At 33.8% G+C, this 12,800-nt stretch overlaps 2 protein-coding genes across 2 annotated transcripts in view; one reads left to right on the top strand and one right to left on the bottom strand.

Moving 5' to 3' along the window:
- The window catches only part of LOC129232636 (phenylalanine-4-hydroxylase-like), a 62,772-nt gene that overhangs the window by 28,396 nt on the left and 21,576 nt on the right, over window positions 1-12,800 (bottom strand). The window contains exons 2-4 of the mRNA XM_054866771.1: window positions 6,174-6,314; window positions 3,698-3,838; window positions 1,061-1,177 (exon numbers count right to left, since the gene is read on the bottom strand). Coding sequence (XP_054722746.1) covers window positions 1,061-1,177; window positions 3,698-3,838; window positions 6,174-6,314 — 399 coding nt within the window. The remainder of the gene's footprint in view (window positions 1-1,060; window positions 1,178-3,697; window positions 3,839-6,173; window positions 6,315-12,800) is intronic.
- The window catches only part of LOC129232647 (probable cytochrome P450 301a1, mitochondrial), a 145,324-nt gene that overhangs the window by 21,486 nt on the left and 111,038 nt on the right, over window positions 1-12,800 (top strand). The gene's annotated exons all lie outside the window — the stretch shown is intronic.

Here is a 12,800-nt window from a genome sequence, read left to right on the forward strand (position 1 = left end):
TCGAGAAAATACTACAATAGAATCTCGAAAACTCGGCACTCAATAACTCGGACTAATCCAGAAAGCTATGCCACATTCTGACTCGACGAAGAAAAAACACCAAGCGAAAAACCAGGCACGAGATTCTATAGTATTTTTAGCACTTGTCGCCTGATGACGCAAAATTACATAGAACGCCTCATGTAGTGACGATGCACAGGGTTGTCAACTGCTCCGCATTTTGCGGAGTTGCTCCTCAAAAATGGAGAAACTCCGCGGCTCCGCAAAAGAAGATATTTCGCTCCGCATTTTCGGCCCGAACGTGTTTAGGCTTAAATTTCGCTATTTTATCATAACAGACATGTAAATATGGGAAATTAAATATGCTTATACTCAAAGATTGAAATAGTGGTTAAAGCTGTTTTATTAATTTAAAACTGATTATTTTTATTCTAGTACTTTCAAACGATTATTAAAGCTCAAAAACAATTTTAACTAAGTAGTTTTAGTTATTTTCATTGATTTTTATACAAAACACCGAACAGCTCCTCAGAATTCTAAATTGCTCTTCAAAATCACCACAGATGCTCCTCAAAGTGTTCCTCCAAGGTTGGCAACCCTGCGTTGCTATATTTGCTAGGAGTCGCGAAATTCAAGACGCTTTATTTCTTGGCTCGAAATTAAAGAGCTATGACCAATTTGACATAATTTTTGCAACTCTCAGGGAATCGCCAAATGTCTCCAAGTATGGCACCTTTGGTGACTTTTGGAAATTACAGGTCATCACTGTCACGTGACCATCATTAAGGTAACGTGATATCTTTGATGATGTAATCCCCTCAATAGCCAATCAATACCGGCCTTTTGACAGACAAAGGGGGGAAAATTGAGTTTTTCATTTTATTTATTTATTTATTATTTTTTTTTTTTTTTGCCTTCTTACATTTTGCCATCATGAAACTTGCCGCCCCGAAAATCACCCGCCCTAGGCGGTGGCACAGGTTGCCTACCTCAGGAGCCGGCACGGAATAAAATTGATAAGGTTGGATTTTAATAATAGAGATCGATGATCAAATTTTACCTCAATACATTTCAGAATTTCCGGAAGAGAAGATAAGCCATCTTGCGTGGAGAATATAACAGTCGTTAAATTTTTATCACTTGATTCACAGTTGGGGAGCTGGCTCAAAATCAGAACCTAAATTAAGAAATAACAAGCAAAATTAAAAATAAAATTGTAAAAATGTACAAGGTTATGATCAATAAATTACAATAAGACGAGCTGCTATCTTCATGGGAAAAGCTGCTGGTCATGGATTTTATCACGTAATAAACGATCAAAATCGGATAACGTACCGGAAAAGTTGCCTTTTGTAGAGATATTTAGTCATGCAAAAGGATTTCGACAGAAAAGAATATCTTGAGGGTTCGCCCGCGCCTTGAAATTGACAATTATTGCATAAAAACTGGGAAAAGTTACAATAATTTCATCAAAAATAAAAATTTGATAGATTGATGTAATATTATTTAAGAGTAGGCCTTTTGTGTAGATTACACACTGCATAAGATTATTTTAATAATAAACTACACTTACTACACTTTAAAGTTCCATACATGCTTTGAATTTGGCGAATCCAGCGTCAAAATTGAATAACATCGTGATGCTCCGTATATTGAGGGAAAAGTATTAGAAGTTAATATTTGCAAAAATTTGCTTCCATATGAATTAATTCTTACATAGATAAGGAAAAAATAAGTAATGCAGGCATTTCTTATCCAGTAAATAAAAATATAGTTCTTCACTTAGTCAAAAACTTTAGCTCAAAAATGAAATTTACCTACGATAGGTAACAATAGTTAAATGTAAAAATTTTGAAAATGTAAATTTATCTTGAAACAACCGACATAATCTAAACCTCGAAACAAAAGAAGTTGCTAAATAAATTTTAATATTTTTGAGCCCTCAAACTGTAATTACATTGATTATTTTAAAATATAGTTTGGCTAGTTGAACTATTTGACTCATGGCTGTTTTCGATCTAGATTCTAATTTGACTCGAATCAAACCATCTCTCTTGGTTATGAAACAAACTATAGCTAGCTCCTCTTTATCTAATTTTACTTATCGTCTTACTGCTTTAGTATCACAAATGAGGTTTTGAAAACCATAAAATTCAGTAGGTACGCCATCAAGCACCATTTCTTTCTGAAATTTCTTTTTATGTAAAACTAGCATTCCCGTACCCGGCATTGCTCGGGTAACGGAATTAGCAGGGGTTAACAGTACTTGGTGCACCTAGTTTCGAAAATCCCCTATAATAATTACTTATTACCTATATTTTTTTCTAATTTTGGGAGGATCCCGATGCCCCTGGACTCCTTATATATGTGCCCTTGTCCTTAACCGATCTGTAACTGTTATTAACGATCCTTTTAAAGTATTGATTATCTTTGCAAACACAGGCCATCCACATTTTACTGTTATACCTATGTTTAAGCAAGAACTTCTTTGTATACAATATTTTTAGTTTTTTTTCTGGTGATAAAATTATTAAGCTGCTTGATGAACTGACTTTGGAGCAAGCTACATAAAATTGGCCGTGTTGACAAATAATGTCTTCTCTTAAATCGATTCCTGCTACTTTTAATGTCTGTCCTTGTGACTTATTAACTGTTATTGCAAAGCAAACTTTTACAGGAAACTGCACTCTTCTAAATGCAAAAGGATAGTCCGCTTGTGATGATGTTCTTAAAAACTTCGTTTCTAGTTTCGAAAAATGAAAGCAAAATACAGAAACATTATTATTTGACTTGAGAAAAGCCTCGATGAATCACGTGAGAAACAATATCAAATTTAAAATTCGCTATCGACCAAAAGTTGAGATGAAGCACTGAATAATGATTTGAATGGAGGAAAGCCTCTGAAAATAAAGGATTTAAATTTCAATACAATGCAAAATACATAAAGGAAACTTCAACAAGTTTCTAAAGCCATTTTATAATTTGAAAAATTAATAAAAAAAAATAATCGTTTGCTGATTTGAATATTTATAAACAATGAAATGTCTTAAGTTTTTTGGTGTAAAGTGCTGGAAATTTCATTTCAGATATGGCAGTGATACAAAAAGGCATTTGGTGATAGCATGAAAATATGGTACTGATTTAGTTAAAACTTTAAGACGTGATCAATTCATAACCTTGTAAAATTAAATGCTTGAACAGCCGCGGAAACTTATTAAAAACCAGTAAAAAGTATAATGAATTTTATTCAACTAAAATGGTCAAGACTATTTTGGCTCAAAAATCAAGCTTGTGCCTTTCTCTCCTTTCAAACAAAACCGCATTTATGTGCACCTAGTAGTACAAAGAAGAGAATGGGCAACCACTTCGATGAGGTTTTGCACCTTGAATCGCCACAGCGATTGTTCAGTCTGCAAGTAAATTAAATGTATTTCTTCTTCAATTAAGAAAGAAAAACTTGCAGAATATTGACATAAATGACAAACTAGTTTAATAACTACAAATTATTCATATGGAGTGTATGATGCATTGAGGAGCATGAAGTAGTGTATCTTATTTCCAACATAATGGAATGTGCAAATCAAAGCTCAACAGCTCTAACAAATTAACCTGCGTGAATACCAATCTGCAACACAAATTCGACAAAGGCTTTATGTAGAAAATAAATTCATAAATAATATGACATAGTTATATTTACTTCTTCTTCTGTGAGGTCAAAATTTTCTGTTCCATCCTTTTTCAGTTCCTTTATCCAATTCTCCTGAGCTTCTTTGTTTCGAGCTGTATCAATTTTGGCATCTTCTACCAAGGATTTTCTCCTAAAGTTTGCTACTGTAAACTGGAGGGAAAATGACATGTATTTGAAACATACTATTGAGTAAAGAAAAAGCATTGCTTTTTATAATTATTTTAAAGTTTTATTATTGGTACAATCGCAAATGTGAAGACGGTTTGTGCGATTGTAAGCAAAATTTATCCCTGCTAAGAAGTTTTAAGAGCCAAGTAGAGTATTAGCAAAAAAACTAAAGTAAATTATTACAGCTAACAACTCCTTTGAATGCTAACACTTGCACCCAATCATAAGTAATTTTTTATCAAATTCATGCTAAATTCGTCAAACGACACTTCACATCCCTTCTCAGGGCCGGATTTAGGGGAGGGCAGGCGGAGCTACTGCCCCGGGGCCTCCACAACAAAGGGGCCCCCACAATAAATTTTTTACAAAATATCCTAACTTTCACGGCTCGAAAATATCGAATATATACATATATATCAAAATATGCGGATATATATCAAAGTATCGGATATTTTCGAAAATATGATGATCTTTTCGAACCCTGATTAGGGGCCTCCACTCCTTCGTTACCCCGGGGCATCCACACTTCCAAATCCGGCCCTGTCCTTCTATTTCGTCGCAGTGGAATTTCAAAGCTGAAAAATTCCCCACAAATTATTTTATTGCTTACCCAATTCATCATATCACAAAATACATCGTCTTAGGGTTTTTTGAATACCTAAGTTCTGAAAATTGCTCTACACTGTAAAAAAAAAGAAAGAAAGAGAAGCAGAAGGAAATCTGGGATTCCATAAACGTTTCTACTAACTGATACAGCTTCCTAAGTGACTTAGTAAGGTCAAAGATAAAGGATACATGAGAAGAAGCTGCATCAGTTACTGGTCGAGTTTATGGAATCCCAGTTTCCTAGGGAGTTCCTACGTTGACCTGTACCTTATAGATATCTAATTAAATTATTAGTAGAGAATTTTATCCTTCTTCATCATTTTCTTTTTGTGTTTTGAATCTTTTCAACCCTCAGTTTAAAACAAGAGTCTTAGTTGAGGATTTTGTATCAACAGTGTGGATTTAATAATAGGGACAACTTTTGCCTGTTACTTTGTGCATAAAAAATTGCTAGGCAGATTTTATTTTTTACAGAGTGGTTAACTCGGCGGCAATTAGAATGCTTGAATTACGCAACATGATTTTTCAAACAGAAAAATTATTAAGACGAATAAGCAAATGAAAAGAAAAAAAACTTTTATTAAAGTATCATTCTGTAACTTACTAATCAAAAAACTAATGAAAAACAGCATTAGGTATTAGTTCCATCATTCTTCATCTTCTCCTTCTTTTGTTTTTCTAAACTTTTCCACCTTTTTTTTTCTAATTGTTTTTCAAAAAAAGTCTTAGGTGTGGATTCTATATCAACACCAGATTTAATAATAAGGACGGACAACTTTTGCCTGTTATTTTGTGCACTATAAAAACTGCGAGGAGAAATATTTGTATCAAATATACAAAATATTAATTAGAGCATAAAGCAACTTGTTCATGGGCGTCTGCAGATTACTTAATAAGAGTTGGACATGATTCAAGAAATATTGTCTGACAAATTATTCTAATAAAATTAATTTAATTATTTATTTTAGTTTTAGTACTATAACATTTTCCCCTCTGCATGCTTTTAAGATTTTAAGATTTGAAAAATCACTGTACAAGGTCAAAATTTCTTACAAATATCAACGTTAGTTTCATGTTGCGGCCTTATATGCTTCATTATTGAAAGCAAATTGAGGAAATGAACTTCAACTGTTTTTTGCAAAAGCCGGTTCTGATCATAGATCTAGTTCTGATCGTCTCATGGATGCTTTTCAAATTACACAAATTACATTAAAATCCTTCCTAGAATATTGTCTGTTTATGGAGCACTTTCCCATTAATATTATGAGCCCTTCTTTCAAAACTTAAGTTCGTAATCAAGAGCATTCCTGGCTGCTGAGTAGGAGTCGCAGACGACTGATTTTAAGGCAAAGGAGTCGGGAATCCGATTCGGTAGTTGAAAGCTTTAAAATTCCAAAAGTAGGAGTCGAAGTAGATCATTTACCCTCCGAAGCCTCAACTCTGTCATGTCTATGGAGTAAGAATTGGTATCGGAGAGTCGGAGTCGGACTCATTTTGGGGATAAAGAAGTCGGAGTCGAACTCTCTAAAATTTTAGAAGATGGAGTCAGAGCTAGATTCGAACATTTTCCCTCCGACTCCAAGGTCCTGGATTTTACAGCGTCATTTTCATATCGAAGTCGCCAGTTTCGTTATATGTTTAAAGGCATGTGGTTGCTAATCTTCAAGTGAGCCCTGAATAGAAAAAGAAGTTCTAATACAAAAATACCTACATCTTCCTCTGGTTGATCAAAACTTCCTTTTTCCTCCTCCTTCCGATCTTTCATCCAGAGCTCTTGGGCACCTTTCCTTCGTGCTGTTTCAGATTTTGCATCCTCCACCAATGCTTTTTGCAGATAGCTGTAGCCATTGAGCTGAAATATTGAGTGGATTTTTTAATTGGTTTGAATCCGAATGGTAGCATAGGATTTGATGCTGGAATAAACTTAAAACAAATTTATTGCAAAATTAAGTTGTCTCAAATACTAAAAAGTAAACATTGAAAAAGTATAAATGAGGCTATGTTTGCTTAAATAAGTCTCATTGAAATAGAAAAGTTTACTTTCAACCAACTGAAAAAGAAATATTTAATATCTTCTTAAGAAGATCATATTATACAAGGTTAGAAGGACCATACCTTGGACAGACAATTTGTCCTGCTTGTGACAGCTAAAATTTATTTCAAAATGTAGAAACAAAACTGCCTAAGAAATAACATATAGGGTAACGGTACCAGTAACAGACTGCTTAAAAAACCGCTTTCAGGTTAACTCAACTTTCTGAGCCTTTTAATGTATTTAGACTTTTAAACTATTTTTCTCTTATGCAACTACATCTCATCTTGACTCATTTCTGGATCCTTTGAATTGCTTAACTCGATTGTTATTTGATCAATTTCGAAAAAAGGTCCGAGCCCCAGTAACAGACACCGACCATTCTGATGATACCCAGCAACAGATGGAATGAAGAAAGGATGAGTAATAGACAGAATTCCCCTTTTCTCTTTAAAATGTGCAAAGGTTCTTCACTTTTAGATCTAAAACATTATTAAATTCAAATTAACGTGAAACACCGGCAGACCTCGTGGTGGCCGTTCATAACCTTTCACCACTGCCTTGTAAATACCTGCTGGCTCATAAAATTCACTCTGATAACACTAGATTGGTTGCAAGTATTCATGGGCGGCAGAGACATCAGTTTTATCCGCCTAAAATACTTATTACTTAAATCCAAACTTACGACTGTCTGTTAATGGTGCCGTTACCCTATAGGTACATTGTATTCAGCAAGCAAAAAAAAAAGAGCATATTTTAAGCATTAGTTTCGAAATTAAATATAAAGATGTCACGTGCAAAAATAAATGTCTGATTTTCCGTGAAATGACCCAGCGTTCTTTTTTGTTTACAACTAACGCTAAGAACAATAAGGACTTAACAAAAAAAATGTACCATTTAATAAAAAATTAGAGGCTATCCACAAATAATATTACACTTTCTTTCCCAACAAATTTAAATCCCTCCCCTCTTTGTTACAAAGTGTAGCACCTCATCTCACTCACTCCCCTCTCTTTGTGACATGTCACGCTGTTTTGCATAATCATACTTTAAAATTAAAAAAAAAAATTTGTATTATCATATTTCTTGTTAACCCCTACCTCCCTCTTTTCATAAACTGTGGCAACTTTGCGACTATCCCCCCCCCCCTTCCGTCCTCAAAGCGTGATATCCTTAGCGGACCACCTCTTATAACAATAGAGTCGGAGGATTTTTTGACAAGATAAACACTTCTAATACTGATGTCCAAAGGTGTGTCATGCAGGTGACAAGTGTACTTCATTTAAAAAATAGCAAAAAAAGACTCTATCGGAGAAAATTTTTTTTTTTTTTTTTGCCAACAAAAGTAAAGTTCGTGCACTAAGTCAGAATTTTATTAATTTTTTCGCATAGTTAGTTTGCATACATAAAAGGAATGTTAGTAAAAATTTAGTCCAACTGTCCCACTTGGAGTAACCCCAGTACTCTCAGAAGCTTACTTATTCTTCCCACAGCAGGAAAAAGTTGCTGAAACACACATATTTTGGGCTCGCCTACTAAAAAACGGCTTACTGTTTTACAGAGGGAAGAACCGAAACCTTTTTTTCTTCGGCAAGTTTTCCCAAAAAAACACGACGTCAAAGCTTTAGCAGTGTACTACTTGTAGATACAGAAAACCTATAAAATAAGCAATGGAAAATGTCTTTTGCAAATGCTTCAAACTTTCGCAAACAGATATGCTTTACGCTCACTTTTTTTTATCGCCACCAAGAAATTGGAAAACAATAAAATCTCATTACAGTGAATTCCAATACAATGAAGTATCCATTTCAATGAATAAATATTCAGTCCCGATTTAATTTCCATTACATTGCATGAGGGGCTTGAGCCCTCACTTGCTTCCCACCCCTCATATCTTTCAATCATATCCCCTCATATCATCGTTCATTTTTTTTTTTTTTTTTGTAAAATCTAAGGACTATGCTTTTTATTCTAGATTCGAATATATCTATACTAATATTATATATATAGAGAGAGTGGATTTTTATATGTTTATATGATCCAGGTAATCTCCAGAACCATTGCAACTGTTTGAAAAAATCTCTTTCACTATGTGAAAGGTGCATTCATACTGAGTGACATAGGCTATAAATTATACATAAATGTATTTATGCTATTTTTTTAAAACCAATAGGGTGTATTCGCCACCAGTTTATATTTCATACTGTTTTATTCCTATATACCTAAATACAATCACCGATTGTAACGCTTTTGCAATTTACAAAATGAGTGAAGGTTCGTTTCAAACTGAATACAAAGGAGTGGAACCATGGTATCAGCATAAGAGCTGCCGAAAGCTAAACATTTATGTAATGTCGCCAAGATAAGGCAAAACTATGTATTTATTACATTTACCGAATTATAATTGAGATACGGTTGCGGGAAAATTAGTGTTTGAATTCAAGTAGTGCAGTTAGACGGTAATAACCCGTGTTTCTATGAGTTGTAATTTTGCAAGCATTTCGGGCAAAACTTTAAGGTTTTTATTCCGACTAAAATCGAAATAAGAAACATCTGCTGATAAATTAACTTCAGCAAATTTAGTTTAGAAAATTCTCAACTCAAAAAATAATTTCGCATAATAATCGTACATTCAAAGTTAACAATTGAAACAATAACGAACAAAGAACATTCGATAGGAAAAAATTAGACAAAGAGGAAAAAATGTATAAAAATTATTTGAAGAAATATTCTTCATGATGACCGTATTTAAGCATTTAAAAACGATATAATTTAAATAATATCGCTCAAAAACATCCTGTCATAAAGAAATTAAAAAAAAAAATAGAGGTATGTGAAAAAAGCAAGTTTTTCGCAGAAAAGAAACACAAGAGGTTGAAAGGCATGCTGGGATTGCGAAAGACTCAACTCTTAGTAGAACATACAACATTCGTTCTATTAGTCAATCGGAAATTTGTCACTTAAGAACTCCTTTAGAATATTTTCGTGGTCCAACATATTTCAAAAGCCTTTTTACAATTAAAGTCCAGTTCGTTTAAACCTATCAAGCAGCCTGTGTAGAACTAGGTCTTACAGAGGAAGAAAAACCTTGGAAACTAACATTATTTGATATGTGTAACTTTCTGGCTCCGCTTCCAAACTGAGATAAATTATTATAAATATTTTAACTTTTATGTCTTTTTTAGATCCTATTGCTTTATGTCAAACATTTAAAAAAGATATCTGTGACTACATATTGCAAGGAGTGCGTCAGCAGAAATACTATGAGTGTTGTTCAATGTCAAGCGATATGAACCAAGGTCTAATTTAAAAGAAAGTCAACATTTGTCAGTGAAGTGGACACGCAAGAGGGATCTTATGCTTTCAACGCCGCAGAGTCAAAGAAAACAATTATATTAAAACATGATGGGTACATGAAAACCAGGAACGCCAATTAATGTTTATCGGCATACCCAGTGAACTGGAAAAACTTTTGCGATCTTTTTTTACGAAACTGCCGGGATTTTAATTAAAGGTGGAAAACTGACCATTCTACCATTTAAACTACTTTGAATATCTCCCCCAGAAAGACTACGTATGTTCCACAAGAAAAAACGGGCTAGTGGGAGAACTTCATCAATAGGATGTCTCATAATGTAGGACGAATGTTCGTTGAGCCACAGTTCGGCTATCGAAAGTGCAGATAGAACCCGAAAAGGCCAAAAAAGTTCACACAAAATTATGAGAGGTGTCACCTTCGTATTTGACGGTGACTTTTATCAAACTCTTGGTACCCCAGAGGAAGGAGTGCAGATATACATAAGTCTGATTAAAGTCGTCTCCTTTTAGGAGGAACCTTTTACAATCTGTGTATCTTAAGAACAACTATAAAAACCTGTTTAGGAGATGGTGGTAAGCATGGTAAGCATTACTATAGTCTTTTATTACAAGTAACTGAAAAATACCTAGGAAAGGATATGTTATCAAATTAGATGAGTTGCAAAAATCTCTCTTAATAATTTGATACTTAATGTTTATTTTGAAACTAAGACTCTTTGTAAAAAAAAAAAAAAAGAAAGAAAGAAAAAACAAATTCGTGGCTGTGCGAGAGGGCAATAATTTTTGCCAACGTCACTGTACATCATCCAAATGAATTCATTTACCTGCATAAACATTTATTTGAGGTTGATAGTTTTTTTACCCGAACAGGGTCGAGACGGGTCGCTAGTTTATTCTAGAGAAAAGGAAATATTCAAACAGTCTATTCAATTTGTTTTCTAGCCAAGGAGCGGTTTGTAAATAATATAAAAAAAAAGAAAATTTTATAAGTTGTTTTCTGTCTCAGTTTAAAATAAAGCTAAATTGAACGGACAAGCATCGTATACATATTATTAATACACTGTAAAAAATCTCGGAAAACTCTCTGAATATACAAAAAAGTTTTCCGTAATACACAGATTCGTACGCCCTCCGCAGTTTTCTGCTATAATCAAAAACGTTTCCCGTTTAGCAAGAAAGTAAGAGTCGACGCATGCGCAGGTGACACGGCAATTTTATAGTTCAGCAGCAAATCTAAACTGAAACTTTCGAAAGCACGCAATGAAAACAACTGCTGACTCATGTATGCGAAGTAACACTCATCAAGGAGATTAGTAGAAGTTTTGTTCCTCGCATGAATTCACTGAAGATAATGTTAAAGTCTTATATTTTCTTGCTTATGTATCGTCATGAGATTGAATTTGAAGCTATGTCACTTATTTTTAAGTACGAAGTGCAAATTTTCGACGCATGCTCGCGGAAGGAATACAAACTGAAATTAAAAACCAAATAATTGCCGAGAGGACGCCATGTAACTTCATTGCGTCGCATAACTTGTGTAGGTAATTTTTCTTGGATACTTTTCTTCTTTCTACCAAATGGGTAATTTTTGTTGGCAGAATTTTATTCTGTCATAAAAATCACCTTTTTGGTGACCAAAGCCTGCAAAAGACCACCACCGACGAATAGGTAAGTCGCTTTGCAACTCTATTACTTTAAAGAGATTTAGTTCATATAAATCTCGTTAAAAAAAAACTATTTTCTTCAGTATAATTTTTTCGTTGTGAACTATTGCAATTTGAAAATATTTTACATTACATAGAACACATATTTAAAGTGCAAGTGTGTCTAGTTTTATTCTATAAAATTTATGAATTGAAGATTATAAAAAAATTTAAATAAGTGTTATTGTGTACTTTGTTTTTATGTGGAAATCTCAGTTAATATTTGGCTGAACATTTATGTATCAAGCATTATGAATTAAATGTTATAATATGCAAATTGTCAGGTTTGATAGTTCGTCTTTAAGGTTGCATGTTTTCATTTTCTTGTAAACAGTGTAGCTAGATTGTATGAAGTAAAAAAAAAAACTATGTCTTGTAATTAGGAACATAGTGCTTCAGTATTATCTAAATCAGTGCTTCTCAACCTTTTTTACTTTGCGGCACACTTAAAAAATTTCTAGATCAACGGGGCACACTGAACTTAATTTCGCAATGGTAATATAGAAATGTTTTTATTATTCACAGGTAAAAGGACGGGAGGAGGGACTTTTTTTTATATGAATAAAACAATTATGACTAACGTAGTGTATTTAAATTTATTTAGAAAAAAGAAATATTTTGAATGTATTGAGGTTGATAATGAACAACAAAACTATCTATATCAGACTTAACAGAAAATTATGCTTCATATGTTTCAAAGCATTTCTGTCAACCATGTCATTAAAGTGCACAGTGCTGTTAAACGATTTATCAAATAATGTATCAAGAAAGAAGCAAGCAAGAAATTAAAACCAAGCACCTAACTTCCGTTTGACACTAATGAGACACTTGAGATTACCTTGAGGAGCAAAGACGTTTGATGTTCAGCTCTATGCTAGAAAAAGCTACACGAAGTTCTTGATCCAGGCTCTTTAGAGATGATCTCTTGCTGTTTTTTTTATAAGTGTGAGGGCTGAGAAGCTCAGTTCGGAAAAATATGTAGTTTAAAATGGTAGCAGCACATCAATAGCAAGACAAGAGATGGTAGGATACTCATTCTTAACCAGCAACCAAAATTCGTCCAGAGACACTTCGCTCAATCCAAGTTTAAGAGTACGGTCGCTCTTGAGGTCCATAAATTCTTCTCGCGCCTTCAAAGAAAGGTCTTTAACTGATGCATCCGCAGATGAAGAGAATAAATCGCGAATCAGTCATACTGTTCTATGTCAGTATTATTGAAATAGTGCGTAAACTTGTCCTGAAGTGTGATTAAATGCTTTGCCACCACATTCAGCAGCTTTTCTTC

Source organism: Uloborus diversus, chromosome 1 (genome assembly GCF_026930045.1).
Source record: "Uloborus diversus isolate 005 chromosome 1, Udiv.v.3.1, whole genome shotgun sequence".
NCBI lineage: Eukaryota > Metazoa > Arthropoda > Arachnida > Araneae > Uloboridae > Uloborus > Uloborus diversus.